This window comes from Phyllopteryx taeniolatus, chromosome 13 (genome assembly GCF_024500385.1).
Source record: "Phyllopteryx taeniolatus isolate TA_2022b chromosome 13, UOR_Ptae_1.2, whole genome shotgun sequence".
Taxonomy (NCBI): Eukaryota; Metazoa; Chordata; class Actinopteri; order Syngnathiformes; family Syngnathidae; genus Phyllopteryx; species Phyllopteryx taeniolatus.
Genome location: NC_084514.1, coordinates 3,716,262 through 3,739,588, shown reverse-complemented (window position 1 = coordinate 3,739,588; position 23,327 = coordinate 3,716,262). Strand labels below are relative to the sequence as shown.

Sequence of the window (23,327 nt, the reverse complement as noted above, 5' to 3'; positions counted from 1 at the left end):
CTCTTACACGTATTCAAAACAAAATAAAATAAATTTAATTCTGATAGTCCTTTTTGTTTCTGTTTCACTTTTTTTATTCCCATTAACAAAGCCACTGCAGGACAGAAATCTCAAACATTCATTGTCAGAGGCTTGCCATAAAAAATAAAAATGTGCCTCATCTTAAATGTCATAAAGGCAAAATCTACACAACTAATAGTCCTCAAATTGTCTAATCTCGATATCAGATTGTAACATGAATTAGAGCAGTCAGTGGTTAGGAAATCACAAGAACATTCAACTAAAGCACGTTTGTTCTTAACTCAATTCAATGGGGCTTTAGAAGTTCACATAACTGGCTCGTTTTAAAAGATAAGTCAATACTCTACAATAGTGCTGAGGTTACATGTTAGGCACATAAAAAACTGATGCTTTTTCCAAATAAACCTACATTGCACAAACAAAAACGGTTTTCTTTTAAAAAATAAAAATAAAAAAAAACAGGCCAGCGAAAGCGTGTCCCATTTTGCTTCGCTTGTCTGACACTTCCTTTAGTGTTAGATCTCTGAGGTGCTCAACTTCAAATGGTAGTGAAGCCTTCAGGGGAGCCAGGAGCATCCTAATGTTTGACTTTGTCTTCACATTTATTGTTACATTTCAACTCAACAACAGAACGGTTATAAAGTTAGTGGAGACTCTTCTACATTATAAAGGGCAGACAACGACGTGTGAGAGAGTTGTGTAAAAGGAGGCAACTATGAACTGTGCGTGTATGCTCAAAGCCACTCTACGCCTGTGTGACGGGATGCATAGGCGGCCTTTTGGAGATGCTGAGGTAATCCCATAAGAGGCTGTGATTGTTAAAAACACACGCTCACAAGCACTGGGTACTATCTAACAATTAGATGTCGTAGCTAACAATTAGATGTCGTAGTTGACCGCTCCACTCAGCTGTACACGTCTCTGGATACAATCAGAGGCCAAGCATAAGGCAGCCTTTCAAAATACCCAACACTAAAGCGCTCCTGATTCAAAATGGTGGATCGACATAAATATTTCATCGGCACACAATAAGTTAAAAACATAGAGACCCCCCCCTCCCCACCAGAAAAAAAGCACTCTAGAAATTAAACATCCAAATCAATCACATCCCTTCTCTTCATAAAATAAAATTAAAAAAAAAAAAAAGGTCATCTAAAAAATGTTAGAACACAAAAGAGTATTAGGACCACACTCAAAAATAAGAGGGGATTAAAAAAAAAAGTCATTCAGTTCAGTGACTTCTTTATATATAAAACAAGAATAAAGTTATTTTATAAAGGGAATAAAGTTTTACGATTATTGTATTTTTGAAGAATAAAGTCAGTATCTTATGAGAAAAAAGTTGCAATACGACAGGAATATATATATATTTTTTTTTTAAATAAAATTGTTAGGTTAAGGGAAAAAAAGCGGCATTACTGGAATTACTGTTAGGTTAAAGGGGGTGGGGGGTGGGGGGGGGAAGCGGTATTACTGGAATTACGTCGTAAGAGAACAGTCCTATTTATAAATACTTAGAATAAAGCCATTACGTGAGGGGAACAAAGTAATAAAAGTAAACGACTAACAGTAGTTGAATGATGAAGAAAAAGGTCAACATTACGAGAACAGTCAGAAAATAAGTTAGTTATGAAAATAAAAATGGTGGAGGGGGGGAACGAAAATATGATAGTTGTATGTTTGAGATTTAAGTTGGAATGGTTTGACAAACAAATACAGTATTGCAATAAAAGGAAGGGAATAAAAAAAAAAGTGGCAGACTCCCCTTGTATGCAGCGGTAACAAGCATAACTAAGGGTTGATGAACCCAAACTGTCATCAACCAGTACATTACGCTAGTTATCACAGCATAATTGGTATTTGTTTATACTTCTAATATTCCAATTTTATTTTCTAAATAGTTCAACTTTATTCTTGTAACATAGCTAATTTCTCATAAAACTTCCACCTTATTCTCGATCAATTATGGCTTCGTTTTCAGACTCCTAATCTTAAAACTCATTTTTCAATCCTGGATTAATTTTGTTTCGATTTGGTGTGGCCCTAACCCTCCCTTGTGCACACTAGTATGTACAGGTAAATAAAAGCGACAGTATATATTTACAAACACATAAGTCCCTGATGGTTTAAGGCCAAAGTGCTCGTGATGCAGACAGCGCCCACATCACACGGAAGCTGCTGCCTCACTTTAGTGTTCCTCAGTTTGTACAATAATACTCAAGGCCTTTGCTCTAGTATCATTAACGTTCACTTATAGAAAAATCCGCTAACGTCACAATTAAGACCAAAAGAAACTCAACTCTCTCCTCCTTATAAACAGTTGTTGGGTTGCTCTTTAAAAACAAAATGTTTTAATATACATACACAAGTTCATAGGGATTCCAGCGCAGACTTTTCCTGCGACACCCTCTCCTAACAAGACTTTACAAGATTCCGATGAGTACAGAGGGAAAGGACGCTGGAGAAAGAGTGACTGGTTTCTCGTTGGTCGCGTCATAGCATGCCGAAGCCCTCGCTGCCCTCGCTGATGGCCAGCTTCAGCATCTTGTGCAGCTCCTCGTACGAGTCGTAGGTCGGGAGGCACAGCTGGTTGAAACTGGACACGAGAGAAACATCTGTGTTGAAGCACTCCACAATTCCATGGGACTTCAAATGTAGTCGTACACTCACTAGCTGCCGCGTTACGCTCCTGCACAATCGAATACGATGGAGAACGGCAGTGTAGCATAGGAAAGTTGGTGTTTCTAACATTTTGCCCCTCATGGAGTTAAATGAAGTAATCCAAATATGAGAAGCACCTCTCGATAGGGCAGAAAAAAAAAAAAATCATAATACAGTAAAATACCTGCTATTCATGGGGGATTGGGACCGAGCCCTAATAGATGCTCACCCAAAAGGTTTGCAATTGTCTATAGATGCCAGAAAAGAACGTTTGTTCTGTTACACAAGAGCACCAGAGGAGTATGTTCATATAAGATATGGCTTTGGCCTGAACACAAAAACAGTGACTGGTTGTGATTTTCAGCAAACAATTGAGAATAGGTCACCCCCAACCCTCCCAAGGATTTTACTTTACCAGTCTTTTGTGGCCCCTGTCCCAGCTTTTTTTGGAATGTGTTGAAGGCATCAAATTCAAAATGAGAATCCCAATGTCCCAACTTTAATTGGAATTGGGGTTTCTAGGTAGGAATTGGCCTTCTGTGAAGTATTTTTTGCTTAATGACTGTATGATTTTCACTTTTGAATTGAATTACTGAAATAAATCTTGCGATAGTATTTATTGAGATGCGGCTGTATTAGAGCTCACTCGGTTGTGTGGGCTCACCAAAAGTCCATGATGGGGAAAAATGCCCTTTAAAGCACAAAACATTCATAAGTTGACACTGACCAGGTGTGTGCGGTGGGCAGGGTGCTGTGTGTGGGGGCTGCGATGATCTGGAAAGAAGGGCAAAGGGTGTTGAAACCTCCAGGGGGCAGCTGGGAGGAGCCGGTGGTAAATTGCAGGAGGCGAGCCAGCTCCTCCTGGGTGAAGCTGGACACCACCGCCCAGAACCACTTCATCACCTGCAGGTGCGAAAGCGGACATTGATCACCACTGTGTGGCTGGAGGAGACTACAGAGGGAGACTGCGGCTGACCTTCTCCCTGAAATGCCACGATCCGCCGACGATCACAGCGTGGGCCTTGAAGTCCTGCACGTTTATCTCGCCGGTGCCACACATCAGCAGCTTTATTAAAAAAAAAAATAAACAACACACAATGCTTCAAAAGGAGACAGCATTTTTTCCACAAACGAAAACAGTGGTCCTGGTGTCTTTATAAAATGTACACAATCAGACAAATGTTTAAACCAACCTTCTAGTGCTATTGAATGGGATACTGTGTCCAAGCTTTTGACTGGTAGTGTAACTTAATAGCGAAAAGCCACAAGCAATTCATGCCCCTCCCCCATTTTTTTCTCTTCAAAACTGCCTATATTAATGGTTTAAACAGGTGATTCTCAAAAGTGTGGTACTATTACCACTACTATTGTTATGCTGCTCCCTCCAGTGGTATGTAAAAGAATTCATGCCTCTATAAAACTGTATGCAACTGACACAGTTATGACTACAGTTCAATTGAGGTGTTGTGTCACTGTCTAAAACAGATAAATATCTGAATGAGTCAAAACCTTCTTCAATTAAACCACAACAAAACTGAGATAATTGTTTTTGGCAGTAAAGAAAAGAGGATTGCTGTTAGTAAATACCTGGAGTACAGTCATATCAAATCAAATACTAAAGCAGCCTTCTACCAGCTGACGAACATATCAAGAGTGAAGGCTTGCATGTGCCCAGCAGACCAGGAGAAGCTCATCCATGCTTTTATCTCAAGTAGGTAGACTTGACTCATATTTACATGTTTGATGATCATACGTATTAAACTGGGTAAATTATGCAAAAATATAAGAAATTGAGAAGGGGACCAATACTTTTTCATGGCACTGTACATACATACCTCCAACTCATTCTCATCAAATATGGCTAGCAGGTTTTCTGGAACCAGTTCATTCAAACCTGCAGTAGATAGGAAAACATGCGCATCTCGTTATGCGCATTCCCTGTGATCGCAGAAAAGATGCATGGTGGAAAATGGCAGACAGCTTTTCCATACCTTTCAGGAAGTGTTCCACCTCATCTCTCACCTGACTGGCCAGCCTGAACTGGGCCAGCAGGTTGAGATAGTGCATCTTGTTTTCATTGTTCACGGCAATGTGTGCTCCTCCCGAGATCAGCTCCACCACCTGCAGAAGACAAAAACATTGAAACCAGCAGTCGACATTCAAGGCAAGGGGACCGGATCGATACGAGACATTTGGGCAATATGGATCATTAACTGCCTAAATCATCTCGTAATGCTGATACAGTTAAATGCATCCCTTCATTTTCAGTTGTGCTTGTCCTCTTTAGGGTCATGTGTGTGTATCCCAGATGACTTTGGTGAGAGGCAGGGACTAGGCTGGTCGCCAAATCACAGGGCAAATACAGACAAGTCACACTCAGACCTATGGACAATTTTCGAGTCTTCAATTAACCTAAAATGCAGGTTTTGGAATGCATGGAGGAAAACTCGAAGTACTCGAAGAAAACCCACGCAAACGCCACACAGGAGGGCTTGAGCAAAGATTCTAACCCAGAACCTCTTGAATGTGAGGCAAAGGTGCTAACCATTTGTGGATTTTGTGTATAGGATGCCAAGCTACAGCAATCCACCAGCATGGAAAATCTCCATGCCCCCTCCTCTGGAATAACAAGGTCCTTGCCAATCAAACAACATGGTTTCTCTTTTGTTTGCTTTACTGTGGCTACTCCTGTGAAAATACATCATGGATTTGTATATAATAATACAGTGGGTAGAGTGGAATGCCTTCACCTTTTCCAGCTGTCCCGACTTGTTGTACTTCTCCTCAGCAAACACCAGGTCCATTTCGCTCACGTCATTGTTCAAGATGAAACACACTTTGGTCCTGTAGAACTCCTGGTCATCCGTCTCAAAGTACTGCGCGTGCGGAGGAGGATATGAAACATTTAAATAAACATTTTGTCTTCTCATTGGTGATTGGCTCAGGATAAAGAGCCAGGCTTGTTCTTTGTGAATATAAAAGTATAAACAACAAAGGGCAAATGACGTCTGTTTGCTTGGCTCGGATACTTGGTTGAGAGCAGCTGCTAACAGGCGATGTAAAACAAATTGAACAGGTGCAAAGCTTACTTGTGTTTCATACCTTGTAATTCATCCTTAGACCGATGATTTGGGCCAAGAAAGAGCGCGTGAAGCGAGCTCGGACTAGCTGTTTATAAGCCCCCCCAAGCGCAGACTCGTACAGGCACTTCCCAACAACGCAGCCGGCGAACTCGTACATCTTCAGCCGCAAGTGTGGTGGTCGCTCAGCATTCGGGTGCACCTGAATGATAAGTGTTACGTGCTTTTATACGACAAAAATGGATACAACTAGACATATTTAAATATGTACATGCACACTGCCTTATTTAATAAAGGAAACACAGCTTCCGATATAAATATTCAGAATCATCAGTATGCTGTGAAATATGTTTTCAATGTGTAAGTGGTCTAAATTTACATTATCCTACACATTGTGTGCCTTTGGTTTATTAAAACAAAGTAATGGCAATCGGCTTGTCTTGTCAGTTTCGTTCTATTCCTTCAATACAAAGTGAATGGGCTTGGAAGTGTGGTCTAAAGTGGAAGTACAGTACATGTTTTGAAGGACAGTTCTTTCAGCAAATGGAGACATGCAGTTACGAGATGTTTTCATTCATGTATAAGGGGTGGAACAGTTCACAAAATAGACAGTTTGGTTCGTATCTCGGTTTTGTGGTGACGGTTTTAAGAAAATCAATCGCTTATATTTTGTATACTTATTATTTAAATTACTTTCAATAATCAGAAATATATCATTGTTTGTCTATCTATGCCAGTGGCATTTACTGACAGGCAGAACAATGAAATGCTTTTCCATTGGAAGGCAAAAGGTACAATAAACCTGTGTATCCAGCTGCTGCCATTCATACAAAAGAATAAGTCACGGCTTCCTGCAAATATACCATTTTGTGTTCAACTAAACAAGTCCAGCTTTCAGACATTTGTAAGTACATTTGTGACTAAATTGAAACAAGATCATTACTTCAATATTTATAGTCATCGATGATATTTTTGTTCGGTGGTTAACCGTGAGATTTTTCAAACGTAAAACAGGGTGCCTTTGCTCAACAAAGTTTGCAAACATAGAGCTACAAACATTTCAAACAAGCGATTTCCAGCAAGTTGTAATCTCTCCAATGCAAGATCTCTGGTGCATAAAATGAACGACTTCGAAGACTGTTTTATGCACCAGAGATCTTGCGTTGGAGAGATACAGATTTGGTATGCTGGGCTCGCGGTCATCTGGGATGTTATGAGAGTAATGAAAGGCACTAGAAAAAGGTACTTGGTGCCTGTCACCAGTCTCTTTAAGGTCGGCGCAGGTGTAGTGTATGTTCGTAAAACCGAAAAGAAAAGCAAAGAAATAGTACAAAAAGTACACCGAAGGAGAGCCGTATGCCGCTACAAGATGATTGGCTGCTGCCTTGCTGGAAGAGCATGACGCAAATGGCGTGTCCTGCCTAGACTACTTGAGTGGGAGTCAACGTGATGCTGCAACCATGCGCACTGCCATTTTAGCTAGCATTAGCGCTACTGTACACTTTGCTTTAATAGGAAAACAGAAAAAATAACAAGTTGTGCGTGCCAAGCTGAACGCGCCACATGTGGTCCCGGACCAAAACAGTCAAACCGAACTGCTTGGACAGTTTTCAAAAACCGTTCCACCCCTATCATGTTTTATTGTTACAATTTTAAACGGTAGTAAAGTGATGATACATAGTTATTAATTGGAAAGTGAATATATTTTATTAGCAGAATATAAGTGGATGCAACTAACCAGCCCCTGGTTGTTGTCACTGAAGCGGGTAAATAACTGGTTGGAAGTGTCAAAGAGGGTCTTGCATATCAGCTCAAACCATTCCCTGCGAGGCCCTCCCCAGTCCAGAGCTGCATAGCAACATCCAAATGTTACGGTGGTATTCCTCCATATTGTGACAACTATTTAGTATTAGACTGACTGTTTGGATTCACCTTCCTCATCTTGAAAGAGCACCTCAAAGTTTTTACTCCAATCTGACACCGAGAAGTTCCGCGTTGCCTTCAGGGACTGAGACAATAATAGAGAGAGAGATTTTTTACAAAGAGCTTATAAAATAAGTGTGTCCATTCCTGGATACAAAACCACTCACTGAATCGAGAATGGTGTGCCGGGTGATTTTTAGGCAGGTCTTGGTGCGAGGTCTCTTGGAGTGGATGTGCCTGAGTTCACGTTGAAAGAAGTTCACCTTGTCCTGGAAGGTTTCTGAGCCGCCTGTGGATAGAATACTGTTGGAATAACAAGCTCAAGTGAAAGTTAATGTACTCGACTGGAAAAAACAAACCTATGTTTTTGTGAAGAAAGCGGATAAAGGTGGCTGCCATGATGTTCCTGTCTTTGCAACTGAGCTCCACGGGCGGCTGTATTCCATCATCCACCACTAGAGTCAAGTACTTGTGAACGGGGTCGGGACTGTGATAGCTAAACTGAGAGATGAGAAATTGGAGGAAGAACCAGTTAAACTACATCCAGATTCGCATCACTTTCTGTGGCTTACTAAAACTAATAGTGTGTCTACTTCAAGTTTCTTGTTAAATGGGTTTGTTCTTTTCATTTTGGCAAAAACATTTGGACCGAAATTGCAATTTTGAGGTTCATTTTTACCAGATCGAAATACATTTGTCGGCGGCGGTGGGGAGGGGGAGTGCTGATAAGACTTTTTGCTTGAACTGGATACATTCTTCTACTGGCGGGATAGGGAGGTTGGGTGTTGACCGTTTTGAATGCCGACCCCCCCCACCCCCCCCCCCCCCCCCCCCTGAGTTGGATGCCTGGGGCCACCGCCCCCCGCTGGCCAGAACAACAAAGTAACCAGTGCTTAAAATGAGTTTGCCACACCCCGAGTAGAAACTAAGTTAAGGTGGGTCAAGTCCTACAGGCTAGAAAATTAAGTGGGAGGAAAAAATATGTGATCCCGTTTTCTGTATAAATTGGTCATAAAATGTGGTTTGATCTTCATCTAAATTACAAGACTAAACATCTGTTTAATGTCTGCTTAAACTAATACCATATTTGCATATTTTTATTGAAAATAACCCAGACATTCACAGGACAGGGAGTAAAAAGTAAATGAACCTCCAGGCTACGGATTCTCTAAGAGCTAACCAGAGTCAGGTGTGAGCCAACCTGGAGACTTCCCAAAGGGTTCACATACTTTTTCCTCCCACTGCACATGTTCTATTTACCTTTGTTCCAGGACAAACTCGAAAGGTGAAAAGGCGCCACGGAATAATTTTCAGGTAGAATTCCTTCACAGATAGTTGCTGTAGAAATCACATATATATATATATATATATATATATCTGCATAAGCATCATATATTGCTATGAATGGTCAAATCAAGTTGTTGGATTCATCAATGCACTTGCCTTTGGCGATATGTAACAGTAGACCTTTTTTGGTTTCTTGACCTTCTCGGATTGGCCCTCCACAGGAGAGTCGTGCTCGTCCTCCTCCTCACCCATGGACGGACTCCTCTGGGGAGCCAACAAAGCGGAGGCGGGTAGTTGCCACGGGGAGCTGCTGTAGTTCTCATTGCTATAGAGGTACGCCTCAAAGTAGATGCTGATGCCTGGTGTGGACACATTCTTCTCCACGTAGGCCTTCTCATTCTCTGTGAGACAAGGAAAAGGTGCATTACGCTTTATCAACTGTGTGGGAAATGAATAATAAATACATTTGTTTATCAACAGTATTTTTTCAAAGCATTTTAGGCAGAAGGTACTATGGAAAGTTTGCTTTTCCACTTCTCGCAAAAAAATAAGATATATTCGGCCTTCAGGTGAAATTTCAGGATGAACCTAAAACACACAATAATCTTTAAAGTTGAACTTAATTTGAGCTGACCTAAACGTTTGAATGCACATTTCTAACAGCTCAATTTCCAGTACTTTTTGTACAACTACAGCTGTTCTCTAACTAGGAACAGATGTTGTGATTCTTGAATCGACCAACACATTTCCTGGTTCAATTAGAATTGTTATTTTAAATGCACTGCCATTGACGGCTTTAGAAGTCAAATATCCATGTTAACTGGGAAGGCTGGCAGTGAATGAGTTACGAGTCCTCTTCCTCATGCTGGCTGTAATGGTCTTAGCAGATTTTAGGTATCTTTATTTTCAGAAAACATTGCTAATGTATTGGAACACAAAAAAATGCAAGCATATAGTGTGTTAAATATATGCTTTTTAGAGGCAGGACCTGTTGGAGTGGCGTGCATGATATACCGTTTGAAAATCATCATCCAAATGTACATGTCTGCAGTAGCCACACTGCGGGTCCTGCAATGTAGAAATCAAAATGAAATCAACGCGTTCTCACATACATTCAAGGGTGCCCGATAGGGATGCAGCATGTACCCATACTAAAATAGTACCGCTCTACCAGGCCTTCAAAAATTATGTCTTTTTAGTTCTATTTTTTTCCCCAGCATGGGTGTGTGTGCAGTCTGACAGTCCAAATAAAGGCTTCAAGTTGTTCATTTGTTACTCCCAGTTGTAGTTGACTGTAAAACTGACTCATAAAACAACAAAGAATCAAACAACGAAGATGCACAAGACACACACAAGATGTACACATGTATCGTTTTAATTAATGCATTTCTGCAATTAGACAAGGAGATACATTCCAGAAAAAAATCTGAAATGTTGTGGGGCCATGATAGGAGAATTGCTATATAGCCAGGGAACACTGCGCATTCAATTTTTACTCACCATTGAGAACAATAATGTCAAATTCCCCATTGCTGAGGGGTTGATCGAGATAGGTGATGCGGGCCCTGAAGCAGCCGGTCTTCCACAGGGTTAGTTTCATCAGAACCTGACACTGCTGCTTGTTGAGGGACACCGTGTTACTGTAGTAGCCCTCCATGCTGTCGTCATCTACTGTGTCCAGCTGCACAAAAATAATGCTAGCATAAAATAGCAATTTGGAACCATACAAAAACAGAGCAGTGGTGAGAGCTTACATAACATGATATAATATCTTACAAATAGAAGACGCTCCCTTACAGAGTGTATGTAGATGCTGTAGTTGTCCTCATCTGTGAGTGATGTGGAGTTACTGGTGGGGTTTCCATATTCATCTCTGGGCTCAATCTGCAGAGTGTGCTGCTGGCTGTCTGTTAGCACCAGTGTCGAGAAATGGTAGGCTATCTTGGTCTTGGATGGGACGACGGTACCTGAAGTGGAGCAAAAACAAACAAAACAGTAATCAGCCAAAATGCAAGTGAAAACAAATTCAACAGAAAAGAGTCCATTAAAACCAACCTGGCTGGAAGATTTTATAGTAAGGACTGTAGGCCACGTTGAGTCCACCAAGCTTGACAGCAACCTCATAGCGGCCAGCCTTGCGCACGGTGAAAGCTACTTTTACTACGTTTGACTCTGGTTCTTGTAAAACCTCCTGTGTAACAGGGACATCCAGAGCTAGTTCAATGTGGGTGATGTTGACCCTCAACCCCACAGGCCGATGGGCCGGGAAAGGCTGGCCGTTCTTATAGAATAGCTGAAAAGACGAGACGATAGAGCAGATCAGCACTGCAATTGAATACACTGAGGACAAGGACTGGGAGATATGGCAAAAATAAGATTTTCAATTTTATTGATATTAAAAGCAAATGAAAAAGACATTACTCTAAACAAGTTTTGCTTAGTTTTTTCCCCTTCCCAGCTTTATTTCTACTGATTTTTAACTTAAAGAAAGAAAAAAAAAAGGACTCTCAACTCCTAAATCACTGCTCGTGCAATGTAAAAATGCGCACCATGTCTTTGGCAATGTTCATCAAAATTTCCTTAAAGTGGACTCCTTTCTGGTCATACGGAACACGTGAAAACGATTCCTCTCATGTTGTCTGTTCTGTACCAAGAATTAAAGTCGGTAACTGCTTTTTTGAAAAATAGGCACTACATGGGTCGGAAAAGTCAGTAAGTCATCTTAATATGAATCGCCCAGCCCTACTGAGGAAATCTCACATTTACTGCTAGAGAGCATTACTTGGACTCTGAAGCTCATCGTCTGCCCCACTTCTTGTGGCTCCTTCCAATCCCAGGACACCTTGCAGGAGCGTGGATCAAGGTAGTTGCCCCGCACATAGTCGTAGATACTGCGGTCGCCGCGCCGGCCCGGATCCTCATTCTGAAGGAAGCTGACAACCCTGGCTGCAAGCTCACACAGGAACTTGATGGTGAAGACAAATGCAATGATTGAAACAGTAATTCCACCTGTCACAAGAGGTGAGGAGACACAAAAGGAGGAATTACTAACAAGGACATGCTTTTAAGAATGTAAACCAAAAAAAAAATATTTTAAAATATTTGACCAGGGTAGAGAACAATAAGTAAAGAAAATACATAATATTAATAATAACAACAAAGTTTGAAGGTTTAAATTACTGTCATCTCAGCTACTGGGTCAAGTTCAGATGTGGCTGTATATATATATATATTTTTTTTTTTTATTGCAAAGCATGATCGTCAGGCAAGCTTGACATAAGAAACAATTGACAATGCCCCAACCCAAACCATTGATTTAAATGGTGGATATTGACAAGTGCCTCTACATCCTGACAATAAATGCATTTACTGCTAATAAACATTGTGTATTTTTGTCTTGAGTGGTCTGTGAGGTTAAATTAGTGTTGTCTATATGGATGACTCATTTGGATATTCATCAGTAGTGCCTGAACATGCACTCTAATGAGAGACTTTGCAGAGCTAAATTTTTACCTAAATAACCTTAAAAAACACAATTAAGATTGTATTTTCATGAAATTCAATTTCTTGGGCTTGGTTTTTTTTTCTGAGAAAGGTGTCAGTGCACATGATGATAAAAGTAAAGCCATTCAGTCCTCCCCATTATCTAGATTTGCTGTGGTTCCATTGACACTAATTGACCCAAAAAAAAAAAAGAACTAACCCGAAAGAGTACTCTGGAATTGAAGAAGTTCTTGCTTATGAAAACAAAACAAAAAATCAAAAAGCCTTATCCTGTCTTTACAGATCACGTGTCCTAAAAATGGGTCCACTGGCACTGAGGTTGCAACTTTATTGGAGAATACAGAAAAGCACAACTCTGTTCCGGGTGTCCTATCAAAAATTATTTGGAACTACTAAGTGCTCAGTGTACTCTAAAACCAAGGATGAAATCCAAAAATGTAAAATCAAAATCAAAAAATTCGCTTTGTGAGACAAAAAGGTGGACAATGAGATTGTCAAGTGTATTGGACAAAGCTAAAGCCTGACAATCATTTTTACTATAGACCAGGGGTCGGGAACCTAGAGCTTACGAGCCACATGTGGCTCTTTTGAGGACTGCATCTGGCTCGCAGATAAATCTTAGCTGAGAATTCTTGACACAATAAATAATGAATAATTACGCTGACATTTTAAAGTTAACATTACAGAAATCACTGTTCAAAAATACTGTTCAAAATATAAAACATTCTCATGCATTTTAATCCATTCATCCATTTTCTACCGCAATGTGGGTAGCTCGAACCAGAGATATGAAAAGTAGATATGCCAGCGCACTTTATCAGCCCAACTAAATGACGTGCCTATGTGGCTGTCATGTTGGGGAGGTCGACGTTCCCATCAAAGGCAATGCATGGACATTTCTCAACCAATTTTCATGAGATTTACTTTTTTGTCAATCAATACATAACTTTTGAAAAGAAGCCCTTTTGTTAACCTGTAAAAGGTTACCCCAAGTTCCCTTGTTGTAATTGTACGCCATTGTGTGCAACCGTATGCAGCATAATAAAATATTATATTGCTCTTACGGCAATACACTATATTGCAAACAGTATTAGCTCACCCAGCCAAATAATCGGAATCAGGTTTTCCATTCAAATCCTTGGCCACAGGTGTATAAAATCAAGCACCTTTGCATGCAAACGGTTTTTAAAGACATTTGTGAAACAATGGGTCGCTCTTAGGAGCTCAGTGAATTCCAGCGTGGAATAGGATGCCACCTGTGCAACATTCCAGTCGTGAAATTTCCTTGCTCCTACATATTCCACAGTCGACTGTCAGCTGTATTACAAGAAACTGGAAGCGTTTGGAAACGACAGCAACTCAGCCACGAAGGGGCTCAAGGGCAGTGGAGACGCATTCTCTGGAGTGACGAATCATGCTTCTCCATCTGGCAATCTGATGGACGAGTCGGGGTTTGGCGGTTGCCAGGAGAATGGTACTTGTCTGACTGCATTGTGCCAAGTGTAAAGTTTGGTCAAGGAGGGATTACGGTGTAGGGTTGCTTTCAGAAACTGGGCTTGGCCCCTTAGTTCCAGTGAATGGAACTCTGAATTCTTAAACTTACCAAGAGATTTTGGACAAGTCCATGCTCCCACCTTTGTGGGAACAGTTTGGAGCTGCCCTCTTCCTCTTCCAACATGACTGTGCACCAGTGTACAAAGCAAGGTCCATAAAGACATGGATAAACTTGACTGGCCAGCACACAGTCCTGACCTCAACCCAACAGAACACATTTGGGATGAATTAGAGCGGAGACTGAGAGCCAGGCCTTCTCGTCCAACATCAAGTGTGTGAACTCAAAAATGCGCTTCTGGCAGATTGGTCAAAAACTCCCATGAACACACCCCTAAACCTTGTGGACAGCCTTCCCAGAAGAGTTGAAGCCTTACTAGCTGCAAAGGGTGGACCGACATCATATTGAACGCTATGGATTAGGAATGGGACGTTACTTAAGTTTATATGTCAGCCTAGACAGGTGAGCGATAGTTTTGGCACTATAGTGTACATTTGAAAATATATGCCTTTAATGCAGTGATTTCCAACCTTTGTGGAGTCAAGGCACATATTTTACAATAGAAAAATCTCACAACACACCAACAAACAAAAATGTCACAAAAAGTGGACACATTAATTACTGTATGTACTTCCTGACATCTAATAGAAGAGCATTTATTTGTTCTGTCTGTCACTATGCCTCCCTGGCATAAATAGATGAACAAAGATACATTATTTCTTGTAGAAACATTTTTTTTTAACAATTACATAAAATGTTATAATTTACCATGGCACACCTGACGAGCGCTCATGGCACACTAATGTGCACACTGGTTGAGAATTACTGCTTTATTGGCTCTCGTAGCCAAAAAGGTTCCCGACCCCTGCAATAGACTATTTCATTCATAGTTTTCTTCAGCCAAGATTAGGAAAATATCATGAATCTATGAAGAATCTGTTAAGTGGAAATGCTGGAATCTTAAGGCTATTCGCCTGAAATTTCAAGTACAAAACACAAATTACTCTGGTTGCTTAAGGAGAAAATATGTTGTCAGAACTACAGAGTTCAATATGGACTCACCAATCACGTAAAACATGAGGTCCCTTATCAAAAAACACAGCGCCACTGTACAGCCAAATAGGAGTGCTCCCGCTAAAAAAGAGAGAGATTGTAACAAGTCATTACAAGAGTTTGTAGTGTCAATATACAGACCTCAACATACTGTATTTTCCTCAAAAACTATCACGACAAACAATAGTATCATTGATGTTTTTATGCTACTGATATAATGAGAGTAGAGCATCATTATTCAAGTAGATCCTTCTTAAGAATAGTTTATTTTTAATTCTAATTCTAAGACACTGACATTGTAATGTAGAACAATATATAAAATATCTTAGATAAACAAATATATATAAATAAAACAGACTCAGGCTCTGTTCATTAAAGTTTGGCACGGAGGCATAAACAGTGATTAATGCCTTAACAGGCAATATACTACCAATCAAGTTTCCAGTTGGTTAAAAAAAAAAGTGCCAAGTAGCAACATTAATAGCACCACAACAAGTAGTTCAAAGCACCCGTTTTGATTGAAGCGATGTACTACTTTTTAAGTCCGCAGCCTTTATTTAAACGTTGCTTTGTCAACATGTTCAATGGCTGCCTCTCTTATAATAGTGACGCTACACTGTATATAATGCGCGCATACGTGCGCCATCGATCGTACTTTGTGTGTCCCTGCTAATATTTGTGCGTCTCAGATCACAGATCACGTCAAACGAGATCCCTGCATACATGCAGCACTGTCTCTTTACTGCTTGTCAACACATTTATTAGTTCTGGCAATATCAACAAAAGCCACTTTGTGACAGTATGGCTCTCTCAACACCTTTCTGTTCCTGCTACATTGGTGGCTCTCAAACTGGGTCGTATTTGCAATAAATGATGCTGTGTATATATATATTTATTTTTAAGTGCATTGCTGCAAATGGGGCTCAGTGCACCAATACATTTAATTTGGTTGAGTTACTTTCTGTCCAACAAGTTGTGAATATGTTGATAATTAGTTTGAAATTTCCTTAAAAATAATTACCATGGGGTTTAGCCATGGTACTTATGTTTATTGGTGTTAGGATTATCAGGGGGTCCTTGGAAAAATAACTCTCTGTCACTGGACCCCAAAATTTTGAGAACCCTTGCTCTGCATTATGGATGTCAGGAATCTACTATTACTAACCAAAGCTTCAGTAAGTTTTAGTTGAGTTTAATCTAATTTGAAAGTAGTTAGTCTCTTTGTGACTTAAAGCATTTCATGCACAGTTAGGAAAAAAAAAATATGATGGTGACTGTTCAGCATGGAATTAATTCACTCGCTTCACTTTCCTATGGGAAAAATGTTTTTGAAATCAGAGCAACTTGATTCTGTTCAACTTTGGCCCTCCCATTGTAATATGCGAGCATGGCAAGCAGCCTAAATTTGAGAGTGGATGTGTTCAACATCTCACCAATTGACCACTTCTCATTCAGACGCCTTTCAGCAAGACTGTACACCAGCTGGATTTCGTAGTCCTGGTCCCGACTTCTCCGTGAGGTCTGGAGGATCTTGATGCCTGTCGACAACTTGATGTAGTCTTCGTAGTAGTACCCCCAAGCGGCTAGGGTGAGGTGCAACTGACTGTCGAACTGTGAAAGATCATCCAGATTCATATAACCCAATGTCTTCAACCTGCAGTGGATCAGAAAAGGGATTTATTTGCGCATGCCATTAATGCAGTTTATTACACAAATTACAAATATCATAAGGACGGCTAATCTTACTGTGTCCAAACAATCTCCATTTTATGACATCAACTGTGATATGTGATAACAACAAAAGGGGGATGTGAAGTGACATTTGCATTTGACATTACCAACATTTTATAAGACTTGAAAATATGAACCTTAGCTTGAAAATTTGACTTTTTCTGTAGAGATATATATGACTATCCTCTTAGTAGCACAAATTTAATCCTGTAGTTTATTCTGTGTGTGTGTGTGTGTGTGTGTGTGTGTGTGTCCCTAATACCCCTTTGTAGTGCAGCGGTAATGAAATTAACAAATTTATTAATCAAATAAATAAATGGTTTTTTTTTGTTTTTTTTAGAGTGTTCAAGGTACTTGATGTATACCATGAAATTTAGATATAACAAATAATTACAATGTGCATTCATTTAATGTTATATTAACATATTAAATGGTCCACTCATTAATTATACGATAATATTATAATAATTATATGATTTAATTTTTCACATATCGACTGAATAAACAAAAACAAATATATACAAATATTAATAAATGGCTATCAATAAGCATTACAATACAGTAATTATTCATTTTTATTATTGATTTTTTTTTATGAAATCCAACATTGGTTAAATATATAATTGCAACATTTATGAAATAATATACACAAATTAAATAAACATGAATAAAGAACATTGTTTCAGAATATTTTAAATGTATATTTTCATCACCGACTTCACCTTTTTTTTTTTTTTTTTTTTTTTTTTAAATCAATTTCATTTCCTTCGGTCAGTAGAAATCTGGTTCAGTGCAGCAAAATTCAGATAAATTAGAGGTGTAACCAGTTGTATTCTGACAAACTTACGTTTTGTAAAAGTGTCCCAGGTTCTGAGAACAAAGCCACTCCTGGAAGGCAAAGTCTCGGAGCAGTCGGATATGAGCCTCAGCGATTTCGCGCCAGCTCTGTTGTTCCTTCACCACCTCTTCCAAGCGACTCAGCACAGTCAGACTCAACTCCTCCAAAGTCTGCACATCTAAGAGAGCACCATATTAAGAATCCTCTTGGAAGACGCCAGGAAATGAATTTCACACATTAGATCAAGTCTTCCCTTGAGGGGCCCTAATTTGTTCTTCTAAACTGTTGGTTACCAAGTATTGCAGTGGGGGTGTTTTTAGCTTCCACTGATCTACTAAAACATACCAGTCTAATCATTTTTCAACATCAAAAGTATCTAAACAGAACTAATACACTAAGCAGAAACGTGTGAAGTGCTCAGCTGTGGGGTGGCGAGCATTTTTCCTATCATGGGTCACTTCATGTTTTATAAAGTCCTCTGAGGGGAATACAGTAATACATTTAACATTCATTTCCTACACCACTTGTCTTCATTAGGGTCATGGGAGGCCAGAGCCTATCCCAGCTGACTTTGGGTGAAAGGCAGATATAGAGACAAAACAACTATTCACACAGTCACTGAGTGGCAACTAATCGCACGCTGCCTACATGGAAGTCAGGCTAGTAAACACTACACCATCAGTGACCGTGTACTAAATTTATGAACACAAAAAATCAAGACAATCGCACAAATGTTTATTACCACACTTGAGCATGCATTTAAATGTTGTGGTGCTTTTTAATTAGTTACGGGAATGCCATATGAGGGGGTGCGGTGGAATACAGGGTGTCCACAAAAACACTCCCGGATTTCATTTCATGATATCTAAACCAGTGGCCTCAAACCATCAGGACCTTTGGTCCCGGGCCGCGCGTCCATCGGTCGGCCCTAACTGCCGGACCTAAATGACTGACTTCTTTCTTCATAGGGAGAGGTTTATTGTATCTACACAAGATGTCCTGTAACCCTGGATGAGCTGAAAATTGGTAACCCTTAAGCAGTAAGCTTAATCACTCCGGCTATGCTGCAGAGTGGACAGAGCTAGACTACTGCCTCAATGTTTGCAGAATAACTAGAGGGATGCACATTGGGCCATATTCTCCCATGTGCGTAAGAGGGACAAAGTTGCGCGTTTTTCTAGCGGCGCAGATTCTTCCATCAACTTAATTCTGTCATTTACATACCTACATGCCAAATACACACTCTGGATGAAGATAACCTAAAATGTAAGCGTTCCCTGTCAAATCTAGCCTCTGGCACATTCCCTGTCAAATCTGGCCTTGCACACAATCTCTCGTTGAATTGAGCACTTTTCCTCTTGCGCTTACCAATCTGGTATAGAGCAGGGTTTCCAACCACTGGCGCCACAGCGAGACTGAACCCAAAAAATGGTTTGAGTTGATCAAAGAGGCACGAATACAGCGTTTTAGCTGTGATAGGTCCAAGGTCCAATACATTTTTCAAGCACTGCATAATACAAAAAAAATATCATATGAATGAAGACAATTGTTACTCACTGACCTTCAAATAAATGTCTGTATTGAGAGAGACTTTGTCCTTGTAGCCATTCTTCAATCTGGCCGTCTTTGCCTTTCTTCCAGCGCACTTCCCAGAAGATGATCCACAGTGCGGAGCAGATGAGAAAGGTCAGGAAGAAGCGGCGGTCCATCAGACCATAGTGCCACTCACAATCTATTTTCCTGACGAAAAACATTATGATTGGCCCACAGAGCAGTAAAACAGTCCAGAAGAAGAAGAAACACTCCTGTCTCAAACATAACATTAAAAACATTTCCTTGACGCTCACGTTGCGACTGGTTCAACTATACGAACATGAATATTAATGAGGCACCTTCAGAGACTCGCTGGGCTAATGACAGAACAACATTAGCGCCCCACTAAAAAATACATGAAGTGCTGGTGCTTAGAACGCCCAACACGCTTGTTTACCACAATTTCCGTGAGGAAATCACATGATTATCCTCCACAAATTCCAAAAGAACGAGCAGAGGTGCTTGTGATGTCACAACAACCTTTCATGATGAAATAGCTACGTGCCATTCTTAAACAAATATTAGACAAGGAACACCACACGGTGACAGTCAAGGGAATCGTTTAGTTTACACACTCGACTTCAGTAACTTGCCTAAATAGACGCAAACAACACCCAAATAGATAGCTACGATTCACTAAAGCCTGGCAACCTGGTAGCTATGCTGCTAACAACGGTGTTATATTGATGAATGTAAGCACAAAGCTAGCAAACAGCGTCAATTCAAAAAAAGTCAATAAACGACCCAGACACTTACGAAGACGCGCATCGTATGCATAAACTAAAACATTCACAACTTCCAAACTTGGCGTATTGTAAATTCAAAAAATAACATCCTATACCTCGGATAATTCTCGCATCACCGCGGCGTTATGTATGCACTTAACAACCGGAATATACGCAAAACGTGTCTAGTCTGTCGATGGTTGATGACGCCACAACCGCGTTGCCACCCACGAGGACAGAACAGAACAGAATACTGATCAATAAACAAGACTGTGAGAGGGATTAAATCATCATTTTCAAGCATGGTATGTCCACTATGTGCTTGTATGTAGGAAATGCATAACGTTAGGAGCATTTAGTTGTTGTGTTTTATACGTTAACGTTTGTTATTTTGACGCCGAAGCTTTGGCAGCTAAGCGTACGAGCTAACGCAGGTAGCCTAGCCTAATATCAACACACATTACGTACTAGTTAAGTGTATGATCTATTTAATAAAAAGGAAGCATATAAGTCTAACATACAACAAGCATAAAAAAAAAATAACCAGAGTAATGTCGAAATATTACAAAATACAGTCTTGGTCGTACAAAATAAATTTTTGCCTTAGGAGAAAAAGTCCTACGCCTGCCGAGTTACACGTTATCATGAAACATTTGTATGATGTATATGAAAACAAATGTTGTCACATCAACGCTTTAATCAGTGGGAGCACTTTAATGTGGTTATATTTGTACACTTAACTCATCCCATTAGTAGTTGTATTTTAAAATGATCATTTCTTTGAAAATAAATATACAATATGAGGCAATTCGTAGAACTAGCTGCTGATCTCAGTCTAGTTAGTTGATATTCACTCGTTAAAATTCAGACCACATTCTTATAAAAAAAAGAAGACTTTACTGTTGTCATATTAATAAAATGACTTTCACACAGTTGCTATTAAAAGTCTAATACATGTTGTTTTTCCTTGTAATCTTATGACACGGTGAACGACTGGTTAGCACATTCGCCTCACAGTTCTGAGAACTCAGGTTCAAATCCCGGCCTCACCTGTGTGGAGTTTGTATGTTCTCACCGTGCCTGCGTATGTTTTCTCCTGGTACTCCGGTTTCCTCCCACATCCCAAAACATGCATGGTAGGTAAATTGAAAACTCTAAATTGCCCGTAGGTGTGAAGTACAGTTGGGCTGAGGAGTATAAGACAATTGAATCGTATATCAGATATGACGGACCATAAGGTCTGGCTAAAATACCTTTCTTCCCCATTTAAATCACACCAATTCAGCATGTATTGTTCAGCATTGTGTTTTGAGACAACATTATCTTTTAAGACTTTCTTCATATTAACACATTTAACACATTGTGTCTTGTTTTCCCTGCTGGTAAACACTTCAGTTTATGTTCATAATGATTTTTTTTGTTTGTTTCCTCATGTAGCCGAAACAGAAAACAAAGAAGTTTGCCGTAATGAAACGGATGATTAGTATGAAAGATCAACGAATGTGAGTTCTAATTTATTGTCAGTGGGCCTTATTTTTATTAGTTTGAATTTAAAAGACATTTACACTTGTCTTGCAGAAAAGAGAAAGATCGTGCCAAAGCCAAAAAAAAAAAGAAGGACCCCTCAGAGCTGAAGGAGAGAGAAGTGTAGGTGGCCAGTTTAATTTGGACTTTGAGTTGGACAGTAATGGGTGGGTGTTTGATTTGATTACTCTTATCTGTTTTTTTGATTTGATTACTCTTATCTGCTTGTACAGGCCCAAGTATGCATCGTGTCTGTTCTTCCAATACAACACTCAGCTCGGTCCACCGTACCACGTTCTAGTCGACACCAATTTTATCAACTTCTCCATCAAGGCCAAACTGGACATTGTTCAGTCTATGATGGACTGTCTGTATGCCAAATGTAAGCATTTTTGTCAAATTTCAGTATTTTGTATTATGAAGATCTATTGATGACGATTGTTGTTTTTGTTTCAATCTAGGTATCCCTTATATAACAGACTGTGTGATGGCTGAAATCGAAAAACTTGGAATGAAATACAGAGTTGCACTCAGGTATAAGCAGCTTCCTCTAACGTTAACAATATGCCATGGACAAAAAGTCTTCAGCTGGGTACACACGTTGTGGTTTATTTTATTTTGTATTTTTTTACTTCTTCACCCATTATTATTTTTAATGTAGGAGACCCCACACACGATGAAAAACTCGGAACGTTTGTGCTTAGTGCTCTTGTAGTGTGTAGTGTACTCGAGATGACCAACACAGCGTACCTCACACACACACAACGATGTCAACACAGACAATCGGGGGTCTCTTCCCCTAAACCGGATGATTGTTGTAGTACCAAGACTGACCTGTGAAATGTAGCATGGTGTCACAGAGCATCCAGACTTATGGAAAATATGAAGAAGAAATGGCAGAAGCTATGCTGTTAGCTTATCTGGTTGCAAGCTTGTCTACTTGTCAGTTTTTACTGTGATGAATGACTTGGGAGACACATTCAAACACTCAACAGTGTGCTCAAATATTCGGCCCAACTAAGATTTTACTGTTTGTGGTTGCAGGATAGCAAAGGATCCAAGGTTTGAGCGCTTGCCTTGCACACACAAAGGAACATATGCGGATGACTGTCTGGTCCAAAGAGTAACACAGGTATAACAATGTATTTGCTATTCATTAGCGTCTGCCTGTAGTTGTTAAGAATGTAGACTCTCTTGTCGAGTTGTAGATATGAAAACGATTTCATAATATTTCTGCAGCACAAGTGTTACATCTTAGCTACTGTGGATAGAGATTTAAAGAGAAGGGTAAGGAAGATCCCTGGAGTGCCCATTATGTACATCTCAAACCACAGGTAAAATTGTAACTAAAGTTTACGCGTGCACCATGTACAGCTCACAAGAACAATTAAACTAAACGTTTTTTTTTAACACACAGGTACAACATTGAAAGGATGCCGGATGACTATGGTGCACCGAGGTTTTAATTATTTGTACAAATCTACTGTCACTGTAAATACGTTTTCTTTTGTGTACATGAAAATTGTTCAGTAGTTTGAACTGCAGACGCATGGTGGATTGTTATGTTGCTATCATAACAGTTAGACAACAGTTGATGGAGTTTCAATAAACAATTTGCTGTCTCGAGAAGTCTTTGTTTTTATGGGATAGGACATGTGCTAGGTGGGGAACCCTCAAAGGAAATGTTACCCACCCCCCCTCCAAAAAAAAAAAAAAACTCCAGTATGATAAATATTTGTTGGGTCATTGCATCATATTAAAATGTAATATGGCCCTAACAGGAAAAACGTTCCCCGTCCCTGCTTTTGTACTGTAAATACTGTATACTGTCGTGG

At 39.9% G+C, this 23,327-nt stretch overlaps 2 protein-coding genes across 6 annotated transcripts; one reads left to right on the top strand and one right to left on the bottom strand.

The window, feature by feature from the left end:
• Positions 1–464: 464 nt before the first annotated feature.
• arel1 (apoptosis resistant E3 ubiquitin protein ligase 1) lies at positions 465–20,194 on the bottom strand. Of its 4 annotated transcripts, none has more exons than XM_061795250.1 (22): positions 20,085–20,193; positions 19,212–19,390; positions 17,660–17,828; positions 16,515–16,735; positions 15,091–15,162; positions 11,755–11,981; positions 11,028–11,265; positions 10,770–10,939; positions 10,473–10,653; positions 9,129–9,373; positions 8,946–9,023; positions 8,045–8,186; positions 7,853–7,974; positions 7,695–7,770; positions 7,501–7,610; positions 5,785–5,964; positions 5,433–5,558; positions 4,674–4,803; positions 4,518–4,576; positions 3,659–3,748; positions 3,410–3,585; positions 465–2,617 (listed from the first exon to the last, which is right to left on the bottom strand). In XM_061795250.1, the coding sequence occupies exons 2-22, from the start codon at positions 19,357–19,359 to the stop codon at positions 2,515–2,517; spliced, it is 3,063 nt and encodes a 1,020-aa protein (XP_061651234.1). In that variant the 5' UTR covers positions 19,360–19,390; positions 20,085–20,193; the 3' UTR covers positions 465–2,514. The 4 variants fall into 4 exon arrangements, with proteins under 4 accessions (XP_061651234.1, XP_061651235.1, XP_061651236.1 ...); XM_061795251.1 differs by having other exon boundaries at positions 20,000–20,092; XM_061795252.1 differs by lacking the exons at positions 19,212–19,390; positions 20,085–20,193 and adding an exon at positions 19,019–19,182.
• On the top strand, positions 20,140–23,121 carry fcf1 (FCF1 rRNA-processing protein). 2 transcript variants are annotated; one of them, XM_061795254.1, is made up of 9 exons: positions 20,187–20,273; positions 20,970–20,999; positions 21,406–21,470; positions 21,547–21,615; positions 21,726–21,874; positions 21,954–22,026; positions 22,537–22,624; positions 22,732–22,826; positions 22,910–23,121. In XM_061795254.1, the coding sequence occupies exons 1-9, from the start codon at positions 20,271–20,273 to the stop codon at positions 22,956–22,958; spliced, it is 621 nt and encodes a 206-aa protein (XP_061651238.1). In that variant the 5' UTR covers positions 20,187–20,270; the 3' UTR covers positions 22,959–23,121. The 2 variants fall into 2 exon arrangements, with proteins under 2 accessions (XP_061651239.1, XP_061651238.1); XM_061795255.1 differs by lacking the exon at positions 20,970–20,999 and having other exon boundaries at positions 20,140–20,273.
• The last annotated feature ends 206 nt before the right edge of the window (positions 23,122–23,327 follow it).

Bases quoted from the DNA above. Each gene is read 5' to 3' on its own strand.
- arel1 (XM_061795250.1), bottom strand. From the start codon at position 19,359: ATGGACCGCCGCTTCTTCCTGACCTTTCTCATCTGCTCCGCACTGTGG. The intron at 11,266-11,754 runs GTAATGCTCTCT...TCGTCTTTTCAG, and splicing joins CGATGAGCTTCAGAGTCCAA to CTATTCTATAAGAACGGCCA. The intron at 3,749-4,517 runs GTATGTATGTAC...TTTTTAATAAAG, and splicing joins TTGATGAGAATGAGTTGGAG to CTGCTGATGTGTGGCACCGG.
- fcf1 (XM_061795254.1), top strand. The intron at 21,875-21,953 runs GTAAGCATTTTT...GTTTCAATCTAG, and splicing joins GGACTGTCTGTATGCCAAAT to GTATCCCTTATATAACAGAC. The intron at 22,027-22,536 runs GTATAAGCAGCT...TTGTGGTTGCAG, and splicing joins AAATACAGAGTTGCACTCAG to GATAGCAAAGGATCCAAGGT.